This window comes from Dryas octopetala, chromosome 5, assembly GCF_963921425.1.
Source record: "Dryas octopetala chromosome 5, drDryOcto1.1, whole genome shotgun sequence".
NCBI lineage: Eukaryota > Viridiplantae > Streptophyta > Magnoliopsida > Rosales > Rosaceae > Dryas > Dryas octopetala.
In genome coordinates this window covers 7,086,818-7,112,301 of record NC_141370.1, presented here as the reverse complement: position 1 = coordinate 7,112,301, position 25,484 = coordinate 7,086,818, and the positions used below count along the sequence as shown (strand labels likewise).

At 37.4% G+C, this 25,484-nt stretch overlaps 2 protein-coding genes across 3 annotated transcripts; both read left to right on the top strand.

Annotated features, from left to right (window-relative positions):
- Window positions 1–6,269: 6,269 nt before the first annotated feature.
- Window positions 6,270–12,884, top strand: LOC147283874 (serine/threonine-protein kinase SRK2C-like). Its single transcript, XM_086245605.1, has 6 exons — window positions 6,270–6,631; window positions 6,750–6,856; window positions 12,118–12,219; window positions 12,425–12,478; window positions 12,584–12,666; window positions 12,761–12,884. Exons 1-6 carry the CDS (start codon window positions 6,544–6,546, stop codon window positions 12,882–12,884), a joined length of 558 nt encoding a protein of 185 aa, XP_086101731.1. The 5' UTR covers window positions 6,270–6,543.
- A 2,906-nt stretch (window positions 12,885–15,790) lies between these two features.
- LOC147283873 (uncharacterized) lies at window positions 15,791–18,892 on the top strand. 2 transcript variants are annotated; one of them, XM_086244114.1, is made up of 5 exons: window positions 15,791–16,474; window positions 16,845–16,911; window positions 17,238–17,304; window positions 17,566–17,632; window positions 18,254–18,892. In XM_086244114.1, exons 1-4 carry the CDS (start codon window positions 16,332–16,334, stop codon window positions 17,595–17,597), a joined length of 309 nt encoding a protein of 102 aa, XP_086100240.1. In that variant the 5' UTR covers window positions 15,791–16,331; the 3' UTR covers window positions 17,598–17,632; window positions 18,254–18,892. The 2 variants fall into 2 exon arrangements, with proteins under 2 accessions (XP_086100240.1, XP_086100241.1); XM_086244115.1 differs by lacking the exons at window positions 17,238–17,304; window positions 18,254–18,892 and adding an exon at window positions 17,741–18,234.
- Window positions 18,893–25,484: the final 6,592 nt, after the last annotated feature.

Sequence of the window (25,484 nt, the reverse complement as noted above, 5' to 3'; positions counted from 1 at the left end):
ATGGTGCAAAAATGTCTAAAATTATCACACAACCATCGTTTGGTGGGCACTTGCAGAACATCCTATCATTATTCGGTGGGCACCTGCCGAATATAATGCAAATGTTCGGTAAGTGCCTGCCAAATAAAATGCAAATATTCAGTAGGCACCTGTCGAACATAATGCAAATGTTCGGCACTGGTCTATCGAACACTGCGCGAACCCAGATTCGTTCATGGCGTTCATAACACAAAAAAGTTTGTACACAACCCTCGTTTGGAAGCTCCCAAACGACGATTTGACTCTTCATTCGTCCAAACAACCTTGATTGGATGATATGGAGACAAAAATTAGTTTGGAGTTTGAAGTTTAGTTATGAGAGTGAGGTTGAAGATAAGTTTGGGAGGGAGGGAGGTTAGGTATTATTAATAAGGGTATGATAGTAGTTGAGTAAAATGAGAAAATATTAATTTGAAAAAATTGATAATTGGGTAAATTGAGAAGTTGGGTAAAATAAAAAGATTTTTGAGTATGTATAGAATTTCCCTTAGACAAAATACCACTATTGTTGTTATAATGTAATATTATATATTGATAGTGTTAGATTTAGTACCTTATAACACGGAAAACAGTAAGATTTATAATACTTATAAAACAATCATCTTATGCAACTAAGCCTAAAATCTCAGTAGTACAACAGTAGTCTTTGTAATGTATATTATAGTGAGAAAAATATTACGCTAATTTTATAAGAATAGTACGTCTGCATATGTTTTTAGCTTTTTTTTTTTTTCCTGTGGTTAAATTACTTTCAGAAAAACCACTAATTAAAAAAGATTGAATAAAATAGAAAAAGAGGGCTGCTATTTGCACACCCTTTTTTTTCTTTTTGCACACCTTTTTGTAAAAAAAAAAAAATCAAAAATCAAAGGAAAAGACACTCACCCTTCTCACACCCAAAACCAACTCCATTTTTTCTCTTTTGCACACCCCATCAACAGACCAAAAAAAAAACACACACACCCCCCTTCATCTCCCTCACCCGACCACACCCATCCACGCAGCCCTCCCTCCACCAAGCCCCAGCCCCGTCGCACCTTCCCTCCAGCCCCGACCCACCCACCCAGCCCCCTCCCTCCCTTACCCGACCACCACAAGCAGCACCCAACCTCACCCCCAACCTCCTCCTCTTCTCTCCTCCCTCCCTCCCTTTCTCTCTCTGTTTTCTCCTTCCTTCGGCAGCCACCCACCAAACACCCACAAATCATTCGGCAGCCACCCACCGAACACCCACAAACCATTCGACAGCCAACCGCGGAACACTCATAAACCATTCGGCATATATCCACCGAACCTAGAGGGAGGTGGGCCGGGTGTGTTGAGGCTAGAGGGAAGGTGCGACGGGGTTGGGTGGGAGGGGGTGTGATGGGGCCGGGGCTGGGTGGAGGGGAGGGAGGAGGTCGGGCTGGGTGGAGGGGAAGGAGGTGGGCTGGGTCGGGGTTGGAGGGAGGGTGCGACGGGGCTGGGGCTTGGTGGAGGGGAGGGAGGAGGTCGGGCTGGGTCGGGGCTGGAGGGAGGGTGCGACGGGGCTGGGGCTTGGTGGAAGGGAGGGAGGAGGTCGGGTGTGTTTTTTTTTTTGAGAGGTGTGTGTTTTTTTTTTTTTTTTTTGGTCTGAGAGTAAGGGGTGTGTTGGGTGAGGGGTGAGTGTGTCTTTTCCTTTGATTTTTGATTTTTTTTTACAAAAGGGTGTGCAAATAGCAGCCTTCTAGAAAAAAGGCTGTTATTTGCATACCTCTATCACTTAATTAGTGAAAAGACTCTCAAGCCCCATTGTAAAAATACCCTAAAGCCCTCCCCAGCCCAGCCACACCACCCTCCTCTCCTCTCTCTTTTCTCTCCCCGACACCTTTTGTGAGGCACCCAGAATTATTCTATGTGAGCTTGAAAGGGCAGAGGGATTCTGTGTTCATGGTGGAGGGTTTTGAGAAGTGTCATATAGAACCTAGCTTGGTAGTAGAGAATGTCAATCTTGTATACATATCCTCCCAGAAAATTATCAAACTGATGAAGACTGTTTTTTGCAGTGATATAATTATGAATGAATGGAAAGAGAAGTGCATAATATATATATATACATATATTTTTTCTTACATATGGCCATTTAGGTCATGAAGTTGCATGCCCAGCCGCGGACATCGCCGAGCACAACATGCCGAGCCCCACCCATCTTCTCCAAGCATGCAGCTGGTTCGACGGGTACTTGTTGAATGTGTCCTGGATGTTTCAGTGGGTACCTGCCGAACGACACTCACATTTTCGGCAGATGATTGCTGAACGAGTGTGACATTTTTGGCGGACCAGTGCCGAACGGGTGCTGCGTGCGGCGGTGCGGGGTGGCTGGGCTGATAAGCTAGAGAGAGAAAGGGAAGGAGGAGAAAGAAGGAAAGAGAGAAAGGGGTGGGGCTCGGGTGCTGCGCATGGTGTGGGTAAGGCTGGGTTGAAAGGATTTGACATTAAATCTTAAGATAACAATATGATTCATAAGAGCTCATAATAACAAGAAAGCATAAGGCTAGGCTTCATTTTCGAGCTTGATGGAGTAGAAGCCATTACTAACCAATGACCAATATAGAAATTGGATTACATAATGTGAATAATGAAAGCAGCAACTAAGTTCAACGTACACATTTGGAACTTAATTTGATCTTCAAGTGAGCCTTTTGATCAATGCATTCCAAATAAAATCACCACAACCAATAATAACCAATGGCTGCCAGAGAGAGAAAGGGAGGGAGGAGAGAGAAGGAATGAGAGAGGTGTGTATTGTTTGGGTGGGGTGAGTGTGTCTTATAAGAGGGATATTAAAAGAGAGTAGGGAGTGTGTTGGCAAAAAAATAGAGAAAAGGGTGTGAAAAAAAAAAGTGTGCAAATAGCAGCACTCAATAGAAAATGGAAGATCCAGTTATAAAAGTATCGTTTAATTTACCCATTGAAAATTCCCCCAATTTAGTGCAATATCAAGCAAAAGTTGGAAATATGCAAAATAACAAATATTACTGATCGATATGCTAAAATAACAAGAGCTTTATACCCCATTTTGTGATGCTGATAATTATTTTGTTTTGATAGGCACGTTTGAAAGCACATTAAGGCCAAGTAAGACAGAAGGTCCCCCATAGAGAGGCACAATTTTCTTTTACTAATTACATTGAGGTTAAGCAAATCAATATGACCCGTGTTATGGCTAAAAATGTTTCCCGCCACGTGTTAGGCTGTGATTCGTTTAGCTCATAACATACACAAATTTGAACGCATGTGTACTTAGAAATGAAGGACGTGCCACCAAGTAATGTTGTACTTGGAATAAATACAATATATATAGATCTCAAAGTACGTAGTGTAAGATCAAACGATGTAACTAAATGAGAAATAAAAATAAAAGAAAGATAATGAAAATTGACTTCTAATTAAACGATCACGCTGGATTCTTTTCGCTGCCTGGGCATTCCAGGACTTTAAATGCTAATAATACTTTATGAGTGTTTGGTGACGTTTTGATGTTCGCTCAAGAACCGTCCATGGTATGTGCAATAAAGTGCAAGATCACACTACAAGAAAAACCTATTAATTGGACGAAACTTTGGTAGAGGAACTCAAATTCGTTGCCCAAAGTCACTTTGGGCGACGAACCCTAACATTTGTTGCCTAAGCCTATCAAGGCTTGGGCGACGAACATGTTTGTTGCTTAAAGTGACTTTGGGAGACGAATACAATGTTCATCGCCTTAAGCGACTTTGGGCGACGACAATAATTTGTCGCCTAAAATTACGCGCCAAAATGGTGCTTTGACCATACTTTGGGCAACGACATTTTCAGTTCCTCACCCAAAGTCACTTTCGGCGACGAACATTTTCCTCGCCCAAAGTTACTTTAGGTGAGGAAATTTTCAGTTCCTCGCCAAAGTCCCAGTGTCTTTTTTTTTTTTTTTTTTTTTGTGTACAAGTTTATGTATGTAATAGCATACGATGCAATTGTGTTTCCAACAATCCGAACCGTTCATTTTTTAATTCCCCAATCAAAGATTATCGCTGCAAAAAATTAGCTCAATCGGAGATGTAAACGTTAGGTAACGGTGCTGGAACTTATGAACAATCGTGAATTTTCTAATACTAATCGAACAAGTTGATGAATTTCGATTTGACCAATTTTTTGCAGAGATGATCTTGGAGTATAAACGAATAAAATGAACGGTTCTGATCGTTGAAATCACATTGTAGTCTTCACAATTATTGAATCAACAAAGTTTCAATGAAAAAGTTAATAGAATTATACTCTTCAAGTGTATTTATATGTAGAAGCTCAAATTTCTATCATGTTTTTTAATGATCCAAACGATCATTTCTTAGTCCCCCATTCAAAGAGTATCCATACAAAAAATTATCTCAATCGGAGATGTAGAAGTTAGGTTTAGCGTTTAGGGTGTATGAACGATCGTGATTTTTATAATGATAATTGAACGAGTAGATGAACTCTGATTGAGCCGATTTTTTGCAAGGATGATCTTTAAGTATGAACATAGATGATGAATAGCTCTTATCGTTGTAATCACATTGTGGTCTTCACAATTATTGAAACGACAAGGTTTCAACGAAATAGTTCATAGAATTTTATTCTTCAAGTGTAGAAATCGTTCATTTATATGTAGAAGCTAATATCTTGATCTTGTTTTCAATTATTTGAACCGTTCATTTTTTAGTTTCTCACTCAAAGATCATTCCTGCAAAAAATTGGCTTAATCGGAGATGTAGAAGTTAGGTAACGGTGAAATTATTTTAATACATATTTGATATATATTTGATATTTCTATATATTTAAAATTATAAATATAATTTAGTAAATAAGCTAAAATTTAGAATCCTGTTGTATATTATTAAGTATAAAATCTTATTATAATGATTTATTATATATATATATTTTTTAATACTAAATATAAATTATAAATTTGCAAAAAAATGGTTAAGGAATTGGACTTTGGACGATGAATCTATAGATTCCTCGCCCAAAGTTACTTTAGGTGTGGAAACAAGCCCTTCGTCGCCTAAGGTGTCTTTTAGCGACTAAGTAAATTCGTTGCCTAAAGTGACTTTGGGCGACGAATCTATAGATTCCTCACCCAAAGTCCAGTTTTTTTTTTATGTGCATTTATATTTAGGTATAAAAATACGATGTGATCGTGTTTTCAACGATCCAAACCATTATTTTTTAGTTTCCTACTCAAAAATAATTCATGCAAAAAATTTAGCTCAATCGAAGACGTAGAAGTTAGGTAACGGTGGTCGAATTAATGAACGATCATGGTTTTTAAAATGATAATTCAACGGCTAGATGAATTTCGATTTGGCTAATTTTTTGCAGAGATGATCTTTGAGTATGAACATAGAAAATGAACGGCTTCGATCGTTGAAATCACGTTGTGGTCTTCCCAATTATTGAAAAGACAAAGTTTTAACAAAAAAGTTAATAAAATTATATTTTTCAAGTGTCAAAACCGTTCATTTATATGCAGATGGTCATATCTCAATCGTGTTTCCAACGATCCGAACCATTAACTTTTTAGTTCCCCACTCAAGGATCATTCATGCAAAAAATTAGCTCAATCGGAAATGTAGAAGTTAGGTAAAGGTGAAATTATTTTAATACATATTTGATATATATTTTATATTTCTATATATTTAAAATTATAAATATTATTTAGTAATTAAGTTAAAATTTAGAATCCAATTGTATATTATTAAGTATATTATAATCTTATAATGATTTATTATATATATTTTAAATACTAAATATATTTGTTAAAAAAACACTAAATATAAATTATAAATTTGCAAAACAAATTCAAGTCTTAGGCGACGAAATACGAATTTTTTCGCCCAAAGGGAGCTTGGGCGATGAAATAATTTCCTCATTTCGTTGCCCAAGGGTGCGAATTTCACTAAAAAAATTGGCGGGGTAAAAATTTCACCCACTTAGGTGACGAAGCTGATTTCGTCGCCCAAAAGGACGTTAGGCGACGATATGTTTAGTTTGTCGCCTAAAGTGCCTTTGGGCGACTAAAGTAGCTACGTCGCCTAAAATCTTTTCGAATAACACTCCCCAGATCTGTTTTCTTCTTCTTCTTCTTTATTTCTTTTCTTTCTATTCTCCACTGCTATCTCTTCTCTTCTTCCTCTCCCCTTCTTCAACCCAGACCCAACCACCCATCACCCTCCCCGACCACCCATCTCCTCCCTCCCTGACCGCCGCCCTCCCCACCGAAACCCAACCCAGCTCCTCCTATTTCTCTCTCCCCGAAACCCATCCCCACACCAAACCACCTACCCACCCTTTTTAGTCTTTTCCACTTGTCCTCCTAAACCCTCTGAACGCTTTCTTTGGCTGCAAGCCTGTGACCCTTTGCAGTTTGATGCAGGTTGGTGGTTTCATGATCTAACTCTGGTTGTCAAATAGAGAAGGATCGACAATGTTTATTTGTGTTGATTGTTGTGCTTTGGACATTGGAATTCTATGGAGCGGTATGAGATTGTGAAGGATATTGCGTCTGGGAATTTTGGGGTTGCAAGGCTGGTCAGAGACAAGTGGACAAGAAAGACCAGAAGGTCTGTTTCATCTCTTCACCTCTTATCTTCCTTTTTTTTTTTTTGTCAATTCTCTCACTTTTTTTTCCTTTCTTTTTGATATTTGAATTTTTCTAGGAATTGAATTTTTTTGTTTTTTTGTTTTTTTCATTTCTTTGGTGTTGCAGATAATCGAACATGTGCAAAGGGAGATCATGAACCACAGGTCATTGAAGCATCCAAATATTATTCAATTCAAAGAGGTTAGTAATGAATTATGTGTATATCCATAAATGCTACTCTTCTATGTAGATTACTAATGTAGAATTAACCAACCTTTTCTTTTGTTATATAAATTCATAAGCTAAGCTGCTTGTTTTTTTTTTCTTTTTCTTTTTTTGCTACCCTTGGCATATTGTTTTCTTGATCATATTGAAGAATTTTGAAGGCTAAAGAACAATATATGATTGTTGAACCAAAAAACGTTGACTGAAAGACTTCAACCATATAACTAAAAAGAAAGTTCACAACTAAAATAAGAAACAGAGCTTGGTCTGCAAGTAGAACTAACACCACTTAGCAGATTTTGTGGAACAACCCACGACACAACAACCTGAAATCAAACATGGTTAACAACCTAACCATGACTCCTACAAATTAGGAATTCTCCTATAGACTAGGTCTGCCCTACACCTAACTACAGACCACAATGTTTATTGAAAATGAACAACATAATTAAACATAAATCTTAACACCCTCCCATAAACTGATTTCTGCAGAAAACAGTTTAGGATTGAACTTCATCTTCACTCTTGTGCGAGTACCCTCCCTTGTACTACGTTATGCGATGAACAAATTCCAAGCAAGCTTTTGAGTTTTACAAACACTGGTTGTTTGAAAGGTTTAGTTAGGATATCAGCAACTTGGTCTTCACTCCTACAAAACTCTAACTCAATCAAACCATCTGTGCAAAGATTACGTAAGAAATGATAGCGAACATCTTTGTGTTTGCTTCTTCCATGCATAACCGGATTCCTCGAAAGCTTTATAGCAGAGACATTGTCACAAAATATGATTGTAGAACCTTGCTGCTGATGGTCAAGAACTTCAAGCATTCGTCTTAGCCAAATAGCTTGACAGGCACACGAAGCAACTGCTACAAACTCAGCTTCAGTTGTCGAAAGTGTCACAATTTGCTGCTTTTTGGATGACCACGAAATGGCTCATGAACTCATCAAAAACACATTTCCAGAAGTACTCTTTCGATCATCAATATCCCCTGCATAATCACTGTCAATAAAACCAAAAAAACTTGTTTTTTTACTCCTTTTATAAAGAATGCCATAATCAGATGTGCCCTTCAAATATCGAAAGATTCTTTTGGCTGCCTTGAGATGCATCTCAGTAGAAGTCTCCATATATCGGCTTATCATGCTCACAGAATGCATAATGTCAGGCCTTGTTGAAGTCAGATACATCAAACTTCCAACTATCTGCTTGAAATGAGTGCTGTCAACTCTCTTGCCATCAAAATCTTTACTCATCTTCAATCATGTTTCTGCTGGTGTCCCAACTGGGTTGCAATTCAACATCTAAAATTTTTTCAACACTTTCTGAACATATTTCTTCTGACAAATAAAAATGCCAGCTTCTGATTGTACTACTTCTATACCAAGATAGTAGTGCATCAGTCCTAAATCACTCATATCAAATTCTTTCATCATAGACTTCTTAAAGTCATCAAACATATCAACATCACTTCTAATATAAATCAGATCATCAACATAAAGACACACGATGAGTATTTTACCTTCATTACTAACCTTAACATACAAAGTATGTTCATATGGACACTTTTGGAAGCCTTGTTTGACAAAGTATGCATCTATGCGGCTGTACCAAGCTCGTGGTGCTTGTTTCAGCCCATAGAGTGCCTTTTTCAATCTAAGAACCTTTTTCTCCTTGCCTTGCTTCACAAATTCTTGAGGTTGATCTACAAACACCTATATATTCTTGTAACTCACCATGTAGAAAGGCAGATTTCACATCTAATTGAAAAATAGGCCATGAGTTTTGTGCAGCTAAAGAGATTACCAAACGAATTATGTCTTGCCTTGCAACTGGGGCAAACACCTCTTTGTAGTCAACACCATATTTTTGCTTGTATCCCTTTGCTACCAAACGAGCCTTGTGCTTGTCAACCTCGCCTTTCTCATTCAATTTGGTTTTAAAAACCCACTTCACGCCAATAGTCTTTTGACTTTTAGGTAAATCAGCCAGCTCCCATGTATCATTCTTTTCAATGGACTTGATTTCAGCATCCATTGCGTCTTGCCATTTTTGTGTCTTCAACTGCTTCCTCAAATGTGAGAGGAGTAGAATCTCCAAACAAAGCAAAGTGTGCAGTGGTATCATCATCAGAGAGTTCATCTCCACTTACATAATCAATCATCCAAGCTGGTCTTTTTCTTGGATGTTGATTTTGAGGTGGCTGATCCTTTGCAGGTGGGGTTTTGCCAAGAGATTGCTGCTGCGTTTCAATTCCATCGTCGTCGTCTGCTGCATCAAAGTTAGCTGGAGTTTGCTGCTGCTGGTGCTTGCCTTTTCCAGACCAGTCCCACATCTTTTCTTCATCAAAAACCACATCTCTGCTGGTAATTACCTTCTCCGTAGTTGGGTTGAATAATTTGTAAGCTTTGGATAGTTCATTAACTCCAAGAAAGACACACTTCAAACCCTTGACATCGAGCTTTTTCCTCTTTTCATCTGGAATGTGTGCATATGCTATGCACCCAAACACTTTGAAGTGATCCACTGCTGGTTTCCTTCCACTCCAGGCTTCTTCAGGTGTCATGTTTTTAACAAAAAGTAAGGCTTCTGTTCAAAACATGTATTGCCCACAAAACAACTTCAGGCCAGAACTTCTTTGGGACACTTTCTTTGACTAGCAGGCTTCTAACCATGTTGAGAATGGTTCGATTCTTCCTCTCAGATACACCGTTCTGCTGAGGTGTATACGCAGCAGTGAATTGTCTTTTGATCCCTTGTTCATCACAAAAGGCTTCAAACTCTTTAGAGCAATACTCTCCACCACGGTCAGTTGGAAGGGTTTTAATCCTTCTTTCAGTTTCATTCTCAATAAGTGCCTTGAAACTCTTAAATGCATTAAAGGCTTCTGATTTTTCCTGCAAAAAAAATACCCATGCCTTTCGACTAAAGTCATCGATAAACGAAACAAAGTATTTCTTTTTACCATTTGAGATTGGATTAATTGGTCCACATATGTCTGAGTGTATGAGATCCAGCAGATTATGAGCTCTCCAGGCTTTTCCTTTTTGGAATTGATCTCGGTGTTGCTTGCTTACAACACAGTCTTCACAAACTTCGGATGGAGGTGTGATCATAGGAAGACCTGTCACCATTTTTTTTTGATGATGTGTCCTCAAACCGTTGAAATTCAAGTGATCGTAGCAGAGGTGCCAAAGCCATGATCGATCATCTTCCTTAGCCATTAAACAGGCTTGGACATTCTTGATCTTTAGCGGAAACAATCTGTTTGATGCCATTTGAACAATGGCAATATCACCTCTTGCTGGATCATATATTTCACATGCACCTTTTTGAATTGTGATAACATAACCTTTGTCTTGCACTTGACCAGCACTCAACAGATTAGTCTTTAAATCAGGAACATAAAAGACATTCAAAATTGTTTCAACAAAATCATTCTTAGTCACGATCTGAATATAGCTTTTTCCAATCACATTCACAGTAGAACAATCCCCAAAACTTATAGTAGTACGAAAATCTTTATTTAAAAAAGAGAAAGCAGACTTATTACCACTCATATGATTGCTGCATCCTGTGTCGACATGCCATACATCAGGTTCAGGTTTCTCCTTGGCATGTAAGGCCATCAAAAGTGTCTCTACTTCTTCCCTTTTCTCAGCAAAGTTTGACTTCTCTCCCTTTTCGTTTTCTTTAGGCATTTTTGTATAGCATTCATTGCGATAATGCCCAAAATTGCCACACCTGTAGCACTCAATCTTGGACTTGTCAACTTGTCCTTTTCCTCTATTCTGGGAGTGATTATCATCATTTCTCTTGTAATTCTGATAGTGTCTGCTTCCATCTCTGTTGCCTCGACCACCTCTTCCTCTTCCTCTACCTCTACCTCGACCTCTTCCTCTTGAACTTGAGGATTCAGCGAAAGTAGAAGCTTTCAAAGCTTGTTCTTCTGAGATGCCAGAGGTGCCACGAGTAATTTTTTTGTTCATGGACCAGTAAGGAGCTTTGCAGCTCATCAATTGACATTTCATCAATATCATGGGATTCTTCAATAGAGCACACGACATAGTCGAATTTTGGTGCCAAAGATCTCAAAATCTTTTCAACAACGGCACTATCTTGAATTTTATCACCATGGATTCTCATTTTGTTTGCAATCCCCATAACTCTGCCAAAATAATCAGTAAGTGATTCTCCATTGTTCATTTGAAGAGTCTCAAAATCCTTTCTCAAGGATTGAAGCTGTTGACGCTTCACTCTTGCTGAACCCTGGTATTTTCTTTTCATTGAGTCCCAGATTTGCTTGGAAGTGTCCTTTTGGAGGATGGTCTCCAGAATTGCATGATCGATTGCCTGGAACAAGTAATTCTTCACCTTCATATCTTTCAGCCTCTGATCATCAAATCTTCTTTGTTGTTGTTGCGTCAGTGGCAGTGCTGCTCCTTCTTCTGGTACTTCAAATCCTGTTTCCACAAGATCCCAATACTTTTTGGACCTTAGGAAATTCTCCATCAACATGCTCCAATGGTCATAGTGTCCATCAAAGCATGGTATGGCTGGCTGGACAAAATTCTCTACTGATTTGTCAGTCGCCATGGATACTTGCTACTGCAAGAACAAAAGATGTTGCTTCTTGGTGGGATTTTTTTTTTAAACTCAAGCCCAATGGGGGCTCTGATACCAACTGTTGAAGAATTTTGAAGGCTAAAGAACAATATCTGATTGTTGAACCAAAAAACGTTGACTGAAAGACTTCAACCTTATAACTAAAAAGAAAGTTCACAACTTAAATAAGAAACAGAGCTTGGTCTGCAAGTAGCACTAACACCACTTAGCAGATTTTGTGGAACAACCCACGACACAACAACCTGAAATCAAACATGGTTAACAACCTAACCATGACTCCTACAAATTAGGAATTCTCCTATAGACTAGGTCTGCCCTATACCTAACTACAGACCACAATGTTTATTGAAAATGAACAACATAATTAAACATAAATCTTAACGGATCCATTGAAAGATACTGATGGCATGTTCTCTATCAATTTTTTATAAGCATTGTTAGTATCTGTTAGTGTGCTTAAATTTGTAGGAGTCATTAGGAATTTTGTTAAAATACCTTTGTTAAAAATATGAACTTTACTTCCTGTCACTCTTTGTTAATGTGAATAGCCTATTTCTGAATTCTGATACAAAGATTTGTTTTTAAGAGTATTGGGCTCTCTTTCTTTTAGGTCCTGCTGACACCAACTCATCTAGCCATAGTAATGGAGTATGAGGCAGGAGGAGAACTCGTTGGGAGAATATGCAATGCTGGTAGATTTAGTGAGGATGAGGTAAATTGATTCTTCTTTGACAGGTTAAAACTTAGAATTTGGGATCTCTTAATGTCCCCTGAAAGTGGAATCAATTCGAATTTTCCTTTTTTTATAATGGGAAAAAAGAGCTTCATGTTATCTTTTTGAAGCCCTTACTTAACAATCACTCATAATGTAGCTAAAATTTGCATCCTTTTGCATTTCTATTGTGCTTTTGCATCAGACAAGGTTTTTCTTCCATCAATTGATTTTAGGAGTTTGTTACTGTCATTCAATAGTCTGTAAATTGGAACTCTTCTGTTAATGTGTTGTTATACTGCTATTTTTCCTCATGATCTTTGGTAGTGTTGATTGTAGTAAGGAATTAATTCATTTGTGGCAGCAAATCTGTCATAGAGACCTTAAGCTTGAAAATGTACTCTTAGATGGCAGCACAGAACCGTGTGTAAAAATATGCGATTCAGAGTAATTATAAAATTTAGTTAAGTGGTTAAATTGTTAAATTGTTAAATTTAGTTCAATTGTTAAATTGTTGTGTTTAATTTTTTTGATTATAAAGTGGAAGGCGAATGCATGCATCTAGGACCACGGAGCTCGCATGCACTCCCGATCCCGATACCTCACCCGCTCTCGATGCCGTAGTCCAGGCCACTCCCTCACACGTTCCTGATGCCGCAGTCTAGGCCACTCCCTTTTCGGCTCCCGATGCGATAGTCCAGCCCTCTTCGGCTCACCACTACAGTCAAGTTATGGGCACTTCAGCTCCCGCGTCATCCAGTGCGACTTCCGTATCTACGTAACTCAGAGGACTGAAGTCGAAGCGGGTGAATAAATTTATTAATACATTTTGTATAAATTTATTAATACATTTTGGATATAAATTTATTAATTTTGTGTTAGAAAGTTTTGTGTTATATACATTTTGGATATAAAAAATATTATTATTTTTTAATTTAAATAAAATAGGTTTAGGCGATGAAATTGTTCGTCATCTAAATATAATTTGGGAGAGGAACCACATGTTTTTCACCCAAATTTACCTTAGGAGCCGAACCAAATTCGTCTCCCCAGGTACTTTCGTCGCCCAAACTCTTGGGTGTCATGGTTTGGGTGACCAAACACTCGACGAACACATTTCGTCGCCCAAAATCAACTTTGGGAGAGGAACTAGGTTCGTTGCCCAAACTGTTTTTCTTGTAGTGTCAATCAAACTTAATGAACATAAAATTGAGAAAATAGATCCAAAGGAGATCTGGAGAAACTCTAGATCTAGCCGATCAACTAGTTGTGAACTGCTACATAGATGTTATACGTAAATGATTCGATTCCAATCTCCGCTTTAATTGATGTTCAATTCTTAGGAGAGATATACATTTAATGAGGGAAATTAATGCCTAACTAAGAAATAAATGCTAATAAAAGCAAACTCGGACAAATTAAATGCATAAAATTGGATCGGAGATCACAATTCTTAATAACTCAAAATTAAATGAAGAACAAATTCAGAAGAGTCCAAAGAGCAGACAAAATGAAGTAATGGATCAGGCCATTGTGCAAATTACAGAGAGTTTTGTGTGTGAGTTGTTGGTGAGAGCTTTTCACTTTGACAATAGCTTGGTATTTATACCCAAATCAAGCCCCTGAAACCCTAGGCAATATGTCCTTGGATGATAGGCAGCAATATGTCCTTGGATGATCCCCACGTGTAAAGCACTGAACAAGCCTACGATTTTGTACTTATCCTACCATGATAGCTGACATCCAGCACTTGTCAGCTTTTCAAGATAAGTGTGTTCGTATGATTGACCCCTTCTACAACCTTCTCGGCCTAGTGTAGCCGAGAGGTAATCCTTTCGCTAGGCACATATTATTCGTCAAAGACTTGTGCTTTGCGAAATTGGGCCTTGAAATGAGCTGTCTATTTGGGCTTAATTCACTTACTAAAAACCATGGTACAAACAACCCGTAATAAACAATATATTTTCTTTGACCAGTGTAATGCAATAAATAAGAATTTCCTTATCGAATTAACATATTAACATCTCCAATGTACCCTTTTGAATCTAGTCAAGATTACAAGCTTATACTTTTTTGGGCTAATTACAAATAAGTCAATAAAACTTTTCACAATTATATTTTAATCAAAGCATTTTTTCATAATTTCATTTTAGTCACTATTGATCAAAATGAAAAAAATATGAATTACAATAAATTAATAAACATACATTACTATTCATATTTAGATTTGTATTAAGTTTGTATTTGATTGCTACGTAACAAAACGGCTTAGGGTTTAACTTTCAGGTTTTGGGTTATACCCAAAATCTGAGACCTAAATCATAAGTCATAAGCTCCGGAACTCTAATTTTAAACCCTACATCTCATTTTATACCATACATTCAATTTCTATACCCTAAACTAAATTAAGGAAAACATCAATTTTATGGTCATAAGTAATGAAAAAAAGAGATGGACAAATTGGTATTTTTCAATGCACCAAAATACATGACATTATCAAGTAAATTGGACTTGCATGGTAACTAAAATGGATTGGGTCATTAACTAAAATGTAATTTTTCAAAATATACTATTGACTAATATGAGATAAAAAAAATTTGTATTGACCTATTTGTAATATTGAAATTTTGTATTGACTTTTTTGTAATTTGCTATACTTTTTATTTAAAATCATAAGATAAATTGAAGGCTAAAAGCAAATAAGCACCATAGAAAAAAAAAATTAAAACATTTTGCATCAACAGTCTTCAATATAACTGAAACGAGGGGTGCGCAGGGTCATGACAAGGGGAGAGTGTTGGCGTCATCATCATACTGATAATTTAGTAGTTACCAAAAGGTCCTTAGATATGACACATTTATCTCAAATTTACCACAAAATTCATGAACATATCAGAATGCCAGTTAAAATCAAAATGCATTACCTTGAAAATAAAGCAAAAGGTCCCATGTCTATGAGCTTATGATTTCTGAAAGGCCAGTGCTATTCCGACCACCCTAAATTGCTGAGTTGACCATCCTATTTCAAAATTTCAACTTTACCCTTAAAACAAAAAAATTCAATTTTGTTCGTCAGGTCATTTGACAGTTATCTACCGAAATATTTATGGTTATTCGACAGTTATCTGCTGAACATTAGTGGATTATTCGGTAGATAACTACCGAATGGAAATGAAAAAGGCATTCGACAGTTATCTGTCGAAATATTTGTATTTATTCGACACTTATCTGCTAAACATTAGTGGATGTTTCGGTAGATGACCACCGAATGAATCTGGGTGATTTCATCATGTTTTTGCAATAAAGGGTAAAATAGGAAAAAAAAATTAGACAAAATATATTAAGTTGGTCTACTCAGCAAGGTGAGGGTGGTTTGCATAGCCTCTGAATAGCCTATAATTTCACGGACCTCCGATCTGTGGCTTGCACTCCCAGGGCAAAAGGTGAATACCCTACAAACCCAGGCCCAGGCCCAATAACGAAACGGACCAAAACTGAACCCAAACTAAACCGGAACAACCTTAAATAAAGAGCCACACAAAATGAAAAAGTCGAATTCCTATCATGTTCACCATCTTCCCGTTGAGAGCCGCCCTTGTCGAGGAGGAGAACTCCTTGAATCTACTTTTGATAGATCGATCTATTATAAAAGTGGATCGATCTATTATAAAAGTAGATCGATCTATTATGTGGAGGAGGAGACCTCCTTGATTTGATGCATGTGGCTGCTCCTCCTCCACCTCCACATAAATTCCTCAGAGACTTCCCAGATTCAGAACCCATCTATATGTGTTGCAACATCTTGATGTATTTATGGTGGATTTCGAGGCAGAGACCAAGATGTACGGAAATGGAGATCGATCCCCATAGATTGACGTTCTTCAATCTTCAGTAGCGTCTCTGCCGGCGACTTTCTAAGGTTCAGGTTTGTCTGCATCATTATGCCGATGAACGACGGCCGGCCGCCGCGATCTATAGTCGTGGAGGTGGAAGGGGAGGGGAGAAGCTGCTTCGCAACGGCTGTGATCAACGGTCCCGAACGACCGCCAACTGCTTAGAATTTTTGCTGGGTTCACTCCGAGGCCCAATTACCAACCCCACTCCCAGGCCCAATGGCTCACACCAAAGCCCAGCCCATATGTTCATTTAAAAAAGCCCATAGCCTTACCCGTATCCTTATGAAACTTCACTCTTCCTTTCTCCCGCCATTTCACCACTGTTCATTCAGACACTCCGCACCACCTCACAACAACAGGTATATGCATCTCTCCATTTTTGTTTTATTTTTCATTAGTTTTCTATAGAATTGGGTTTCTGGGTTTCTTTTTCTTTCTTTTTTTTTCTTTTTTATGGGATTTTGGGTTTTCAATTGTATGATTTTCTTGAGAGATTTTGGGTTTTCTGGGTTTCTTTTTTTCTTTTTCTTTTTTCAATGGGATTTTGGGTTTTCAATTGTATGATTTTCTTCAGTTTTCTTTGTTTCAGTTGTTCTTCAATAGAATTCTGTTTTATGGGATTTTGGGTTTTCAATCGGATGCTTTTCTTGATTTTTCTATCTTTTAGTTGTTTTTCTTTGCCTTTTCAATAGTATGTAACTCTTGGTTTTTTCTTTTTGTATCTGTTAGGTACTGGGTTTTCTGTGGCACACCCTTGCTGAAACTCACTCTTCCGCCACCCACCTCACAACAACAGGTATGCATTATCGATTTGATTTTTGTTTCTTTTAGGCGTTTTTCATTAGTTTCATTACACTTCCAAATCGGGCTTTCTCTGATATGACCATGATATATAATCTTTCAGTGGGTTTTCTGGGTTTCTTTTTTTAATGGGATTTTGGGTTTTCAATTGTATGACTTTCTTCAGTTTTCTTTGTTTCAGTTGTTCTTCAATAGAATCGTGTTTTATGGGATTTTGGGTTTTCAATCGGATGCTTTTCTTGATCTTTCTATCTTTTAGTTGTTTTTCTTTGCCTTTTCAATAGTATGTAATTCTTGGTTTTTGCTTTTCGTATCTGTTAGGTACTGGGTTTTCTGTGGCACACCCTTGCTGAAACTCACTGTTCCGCCACCCACCTCACAACAACAGGTATGCATTATCGATTTGATTTTTGTTTCTTTTAGGCGTTTTCATTAGTTTCATTACACTTCCAAATCGGGCTTTCTCTGATATGACGATGATATATAATCTTTCAGTGGGTTTTCTGGGTTTCTTTTTTTCTTTTTCTTTTTTTAATGGGATTTTGGGTTTTCAATCGGATGCTTTTCTTGACTTTTCTATCTTTTAGTTGTTTTTCTTTGCCTTTTCAATAGTATGTAATTCTTGGTTTTTGCTTTTCGTATCTGTTAGGTACTGGGTTTTCTGTGGCACACCCTTGCTGAAACTCACTCTTCCGTCACCCACCTCACAACAACAGGTATGCATTATCGATTTGATTTTTGTTTCTTTTAGGCGTTTTTCATTAGTTTCATTACACTTCCAAATCGGGCTTTCTCTGATATGACCATGATATATAATCTTTCAGTGGGCTCTCAACGTAGCTTATGGTAGCTTATGATTTCTGAAATTATTCACATTAGGGGTTTCAAGTTCAATGCCACAGTATACTATTTGGATGGAAATATGACAGTGCAACTCAGGTTAATGCACAATTTAAACTCTTAAGTAGGTGCAGCTGATTCAATACCAAATATTAATGTGTTATAGTGGGTCATTACACTTGTAATTGGATTTTCCTGTCTTGGGAGATGTATGTGGAGGTCGGTTCATAACATTCTTTTTTATGTATATGGGAAAAGTGTACTGTACAATGACTGGTGTCCTAACTCGTAACAGAGGTGTCATTCACAAGGCAAATAAGTAAGAGAAAGGAAAACAAGCTGATGCTTCTGGTAGTTTGTTTTTCTTTAATGTTTTTCCTGTCAGTTTGGTTGCTGTTTGTGTTTACTTCTGTTGATCTGCTTGTATACCTTATCAGTTGATCTATGAATTTACAGTTTTGCTCTGTTTTTTTTTTTTTTTTTTTTTCAATATTCAGGATGGTAGTGCCGGCTTCCTTCCATACTCTAAGAAGATACATTAGAGCCCGGAAGGAGCTTCACAGATCTACACCTTCTAATGTGGTTACTACAAATGCTGCTGCCAGGCAAAGGGCCTACAGAGTATACATGAGAGCACTTCAGAGCATCTTGGACTGCGAGACGATTTTTTCTCCAACATACAACGATGTTGTTGAGGTATGTGGCTTAAGTCGTAACCATGAATGGAATGGACTAGTCCAACTGTTTGAGCGCAATTCATTGCAGCTGAAGCGACTGCAGAGGAATTTGCTGGCTAGATGTGAACTCGAGTATATTGAGATCCGTATCTGAACATACAGTCTGACTATCTTTACAAGGGCTAATCTGATTACTATTCTTCTAGGCATTTATTTGACATGTAATCAAAATATTCTGAAGTTGTCTTTTTTGTGATTGGTATTCCACATTAATTTGATGATGGGGAATTGCTGGCTGAATTTGAACTCGAGTCTATTGAGATCAGGCTCTGAACATACAGTCTGACTATCTTTACAAGGGCTAATCTGATTGCTATTCTTTTAGGGATTTGTTTGACTTGTAATCAAATATTTCTGAAGTTGCCATTTTGTGATTGGTATCCAACTTTTTTTTTTTTTGGTGATTGGTATTCAACATTAACTTGATGATAATTGTTCCAATGCTCAATTAGAATGGAATATTTGATTGTGCAAAATGAATGAAATTACAACATATTGTTCATAGCAATGAGAGGAGCACTCAAATGTGCTGTTGATGAAGGCATTGTCAGGTTTTGCCTTATATAAAGCATGAAACTCCCCTGTTTTGGAGATTTAATGCATTTAATTACACGAGCAATGACATGACCTTGTTCCATCATTTTTGTTCAGGAATAAATTACAGGACTATTGTTGATCGTTAGTGAGATATCTTTCACTTCCTTAGGCCTTCTACAACCATGATCCCCAATACTCAATACCCAAAATCAATTTTGGGTATCAAATAGTGTCCAATTTTAAATTTTGGATCTCGCCAACACAATGGTGTTGATATCTAAATATGGGGATTGATACTTTCCACATATTTAATTAATCTTAAAATTAATTAAGTGCCTGTTAATTAAACATTTATAATATTTTATATAAAAATATTATATTATTGTTAATCATTTAATTATTTGTTCAAAATGACACTAATATTAATACATTAGTATTAATATTAAAATATTAAAAACGTTAAACACAACACAATTTATTTTATTTCACAACACAAACACATAAACTAAACCACAAACACATAAACTAAACATCATTGGCCCCTCAACCAAACACTAATCATTCATGATTATAAACTCATGTATGTGGTGCATCTCCTGCTTGGATCCATACGTGCTCAATTAAATTTTCCTTCAACCATGCATTATGATGCCTATCCCTAATCAAATTGCGACGTGCATTATTCTCAGGTAAAGATAATGGAGGCCCATCTTGTATGCTTGGTTCCACACCGTCATACTATGCTTCTGCCCTTCAAATCATCTTTTGCGCGTTAAACTCCTGCCAGGCTGGATCATCTTCTGGTCGTTCATTATCGACAATCACATTGTGCAATATTATGGACGCTTTCATGATATAACCCAAATCGTTGGGTCTCCAATAACGAGCTGGCCGTTTGATAATCTACCATCGAGCTTTTAAAATCTCAAACGCCCTCCCCACATCCTTACGGAAGCTCTCTTGTCTCTTCACAAACAACTTGTGAGGATCCGAAATCGGGTTGCGTATTGATGAAATCAAAGTCGCCCACCTCAGGTAGATCCCGTCAGCAAGATAGTATGAGATTTTGTATTCCACATCATTGACCCTTTATTTCACCTTGTGGGCTCTTCTAGATATCTTTGCATCAAAATGGTGTGAGCAATCCAGCACGGTAATGTCATTGTTAGCACCCGAAAATCCGAAGTTTGCATGCCAAATCCTCGTGTCGTATGAGACAACTGCTTCCAAAATAACGGTTGGTGTATGCTAGTGCCCACGATAGCGAGCTTGCTCAGCCATGGGGTAATTTTGCCACACCCAGTGCATGCAGTCTCAGCTTCCAATCATTCCTAGAAATCCTTTCTAGCACCCTTTTCGCGTGAGTCTTCTCATGTCCTCCAGATTAGGTCTGTGGAGATACTGCTCCTCATAGACCTTGGTGATGGCTCGGCAGAACTTATATAATGCATCTCTTATGGTGCCCTGGCTAATAGTTAGTAGCTCAGCGACCACATCAAAGAGTTGGCCATATGCCATCACTCTCAATGTCGCAGTCACCTTCTGATGGGGTGTGCAACCAAGTCTATCGATTGCATCTGGCCTGGATTGGAACTAATCATCATGGAGGCACACATCGTTCATAATCTTATTGAATAGGGATTGATGCATACAAAAACGTCTCTGAAACGTTACATTGTCTTCTATCGGTGCATGGATGAAGTAATTCTGCATCAGTCTCCCGTGAGTGCCTTCCCTATCTCGATGTGTGTAACGCCAACAGGAGACGTACCACCGTGACGTGGACGTGGGGTGACGACTGATTGCCCCAGAGACATAATTAAACAACCCACCATCATTCCGCCTTCCTCTACCCTTTTGTAACTAGCGTCGGAATCATCAGACTCGAAGATGAAGACGAAGACGATGAGTAGTTGAAAGGATTAATCGAAGTGTTGATCAGATGAGAAATTATCCTGAATATATAAAAACTATGTTAAATTCCATGGACGAAGTTATCACAATTTATAGAGAATTCTACATAATAGGGTACATGAGTAGTCATTTCATGCAGGGTATGTGAATAGTCATTTCATGCAGGTTAAGGAATAGTCATTTCATGCAGGGTTAGTGAATAGTCACTTCATGCAAGGCGACGAGAATAGTCATTTCAAATCCACTACATAATTCAAATCCTAAATATAATTCAGATCTTAAACACAACCGAAACATAATCCAAATTCACTACATAATTCAACTCTCAAACATAATAAAAACGTAATTCACTAATAATTTGGAGAGTACTCCGGGTATGACTGGTTGAGGTCGGTGATATCCGAGTAGTATCCGTATGAGGTGTACATGGAGCTCGAGGTAGCACGTGCATGTTTTCATGCAATTATTTTAGCTTGTTTTGATCCTCAATACTCTTTTTGCATGTCATTCATGTTCGTCAAGTCTTTGTCCATTATCTGCCCTTCCTTCCACTCCATTGCCCTCTCAAGCCTCGCCTGTTCTCTTTCTTGCCTCACCCTTTCTCTGTCAATTCTTATTTCCTCAGCTACACGTGACCTATTATTGTATTCGTCAATTGCCTCAAACATATGAATTTGGTGGGGTTCAGTTTCCTTGGCCTGATTTGCTTTATTTCTTCCCAGTGTAGCCTTGGGCGTGACAGGCCTACCAGTTGCCATGATGGTGGGTCATCATCTGTATCAAGGCCAACCTCATCTTGATCATCAGGTGTGTCATCGGTCGATGGTTCCTAATTACTGACCCGCACAGTTGAATTTGCAGCTGAGTACTTGACGCATTCTTTTAAATCCTTCCAAATGTGGAACGGACTAAACTTTTTTTCAGGGTGGTGCATAGTTTACCAGGTTATGAGAATGGGGAGCATAGATATTTTGGTGAGTCTGGTGGCCATTTGTATCGTGTTGAAACTTTTCGGCCTTATATTACTCAATTTGGTGTGCTTGAGATGGAGAGGGACTACTCTGGCTGGTCTGTAAAGTACCATGTTGATCTTCACCTGATAATATCCGCGTTTCCTGAGATGGTTCGGGACTACTATGACCCTAGTGACTGTTACTCGTATTCATTGTTGTTCTCTTTGTTGCACTAGAGGAAAGTGAAGAGGATTCAACTCTTTTGCTGCATATTCCATGTAAGCTCATCTCATATAATCTTAGAGATAAGACCTTTAAGAAACTTTGTGACTTAACTCCCATAGGCACTCAGACTAAGAAATGTTTACAGGTTGGATGGAATACTTATCATTACATGGAGACTTTGGCTTGTGTCTGATCGTATTTCTTTCGAATACAGACTTGTGTTTGATTTTAGCTAGTTGTCTGAATTGTCTATCCTACATTCAATTTCATTCATGTGAATACAGACTTGTGTTTGATTTTAGCTAGTTTTCCTTGCAACTATTCATATGCTATCTTCAATGAATTTACCCTATCCAAACAATGATTCTCAATTTACATTGTTTAACTTACAATGACAAAGACAACTCTACAAAATATAAATACATAAAAGTAAGCTTAATTGAGCTTAAAATTAAAAGACAAACAATAATGACTTACTGAGGAAGCAGGAACCTTAATCAGATTCCTTGGCCAAATTGATCTTCCAGAGCAAAAAGCAATCACATGTAACATTTAATTACCAGCCTTCTCACATTGTTTTGACAACCATTAAATCCAGGCTTCTATTGGGAGTCTGACTCATCAATGCACAAGGGCATTTTCATTTCAAGCATCCGCTAAACCCAACATGGATACCCCTGTCTGATCTTTAACTTTTATCTGATAATGCAAACGTGAAACCCTCTGGAATTCCTAAGGGAGGGTCCAAACATGAACAATTATTAACTGTATACAGCTCCCACTCTTTAATTCCACACTTCTCCAAAGCAGAAACCAACCTTCTCCTATGCACATCATTTAATAAAACAAACCCCAACTAAGATCATCAGCGGCATCAACAATTGTCCAAAACTCATTCGAAACAACCCTGTTGTCCAAGACACTGAAGTGGATTGTCCCAGGGATTTTACTTCTCTTGACACGATACTTTCGCCTCCTCCAAACCATCTTCCCCTCCAATGTTTTCAGCTGGAAAACTGGTTCATACCAAAACGATCGTCTTGCCTTCCCCCTGTAAAAGAATTGGAACTGGCAAGGAAATTGATCATAAGCTGGGTTCTGCCCTGCCACAACATGCCAACTTCAATTCAAACTCCCCAACCAACCAACAAAAAGATCTTCGGCAGTTCATGGCACAAGTCCTTCCCTTGAAATTTAACCATGGGTGGCACATGAGGCATAAAAGCTTCCATCTTACAGATTATATTTGTTTATTAATATACATTTGCTTATCAAATGCAGGTTGAGACTTGGAAGGTGTTAACTGAATTTGGATTTGGATTTGTGTTTTTATCTGATTATATTTGCTCAAGAAACACAAATATGGAAATTTAATGCATTTAAGCAATTCAATGACATGACCTTGTTCCATCATTTTTGTTCAGGAACAAATTACATGACTATTTTTGATCAAAACATGTGAGATATCTTTCACTTCCTTATCACTCTAATCTTAGAAAGGAAAAACTAAAGTCCCCTGAACATCAATGACACAGCTCACTAGCCACAAAGAAAGCTAGGATATTACTAAGAAGGAAATTTGTGCTAAAAGAGAAAAACATTTAGGTAAACAAGCATAATTAAATAACTAATAATTTACAAGGAGAATGGGAGCTTACATTGTTCTTCCCACTCTTCTTTTGATGATGCTGCATACTTGCAGACCTTAAATTGAGTGGATTGAAAGGTAAAAAACATGATTGTCTTGTCTAAAGGCAAAGGAAACAAACACAATCATAGCAAGTTCCGAGGTGACCTGCAAAAAAAGTAGGTTTTCAGAAAGTAATAAAAAAAATTAAAAAAATTAAATTGCAATATTCAAAATGAGATAGCAAGTTCATGCAAAAGGGATCCATAACAGATATCAACAAGGATGTCATTGTATCTACTAGGCAATGTCTAGGTGCAGTTGCATGAAAGTGAAGTATTTAATAGAACAAAGTCTAATTAAAAACAAGCTAGGCTTTTGATGGAGCACAATTAAAATGATTTCATTCAGTTCTAAAATTAAATAAAGAAAACAATATAGTAGTAATGGATAAGATTACAAAATCCCCCAACTTTGTGTCTCTTATGATTCTCCTTAAGGAAACACCTTCATCATACTTCCCCAAAGCCCAGTAACTGATCATCCATGGTTTTAGGAAAATATAAGCCATATAAGTACATGCAATAAAAAGAGCACAGAACAGCTCTGCATGGCTTTAGAACATTTGCAATCATAATGATGAGTAAGAAAGGAGAGGGGGGGTTGCCAAATAAATGAAGAATGGCTACAAGCCTCTTTAGCTCATCAGGCATCTTTCAAAAAAGAAATATTACTCAAGTGATCAAGTAGTCATACATGTAAATCAACAAAAAGTTCGCTCTTTCATTGGGGCAAATTAGTAAATGATTTAACTCAAATTATTGAGCTAGATTAGACAAAAAAAAAATACCACTACTGTTGTTATAATGTAATATTATGTATTGACAGTGTAAGATTTTAGTACCTTATAACAAGGAAAACAGTCAGATTTATAATACTTATAAAACAATCATCTTATGCAACTAAGCCTAAAATTTCAGTAGTACAACAGTAGTCTTTGTAATGTATATTATAGTGAGAAAAATATTACGCTAATTTTATAAGGAATAGTCTGCATATGTTTACAGCTTTTTTTTTTTTTTTTTCTGTGGTTATATTGCTTTCAGAAAAAAGCACTAATTAAAAAAGATTAAAATAGAAAAAGGAAGACCCACTTATAAAAGTATCGTTTAATTTACCCCTTGAAAATTGCCCCCAATTTAGTGCAATATCAAGCAAGAGTTGGAATTGGAAATATGCATAATAACAAATATTACTGATATGCTAAAATAACAAGAGCTTTATACCCCATTTTGTGATGCTGATAATTATTTTGTTTTGATAGGCACGTTTGAAAGCACATTAAGGCGAAGTAAGACAGAAGGTCCCCCATAGAGAGGCACAGTTTTCTTTTACTAATTACATTGAGGTTAGGCAAATCAATATGACCCATAATAAACAAAATGTTCTGTTTGACCGGTGTAATGCAATAAATAAGATTTTCCTTATCGGGTTAACATATTAACATCTCCAATGAACCCTTTTGAATCTGGTCAAGATTAAAAGCTTAAACTTTTTATTTAAAATCATCAGATAAATTGACGGCTAAAAACAAATAAGCCCCATAGAAAAAAATAAAACATTTTGCATCAACAGTCTTCAATATAACTGAAATGGGGGGTGCGCAGGGTCATGACAAGGGAAGAGTGTTGGCGTCATCATCATACTGATAAATTAGTAGTTACCAAAGGGGTCC

Bases quoted from the DNA above. Each gene is read 5' to 3' on its own strand.
- LOC147283874 (XM_086245605.1), top strand. From the start codon at position 6,544: ATGGAGCGGTATGAGATTGTGAAGGATATTGCGTCTGGGAATTTTGGG. The intron at 6,857-12,117 runs GTTAGTAATGAA...TCTTTCTTTTAG, and splicing joins ATATTATTCAATTCAAAGAG to GTCCTGCTGACACCAACTCA. The intron at 12,220-12,424 runs GTAAATTGATTC...CTTTTGCATCAG, and splicing joins GTAGATTTAGTGAGGATGAG to ACAAGGTTTTTCTTCCATCA.
- LOC147283873 (XM_086244114.1), top strand. From the start codon at position 16,332: ATGGCTCACACCAAAGCCCAGCCCATATGTTCATTTAAAAAAGCCCAT. The intron at 16,475-16,844 runs GTATATGCATCT...TGTATCTGTTAG, and splicing joins GCACCACCTCACAACAACAG to GTACTGGGTTTTCTGTGGCA. The intron at 17,305-17,565 runs GTATGCATTATC...CGTATCTGTTAG, and splicing joins CACCCACCTCACAACAACAG to GTACTGGGTTTTCTGTGGCA.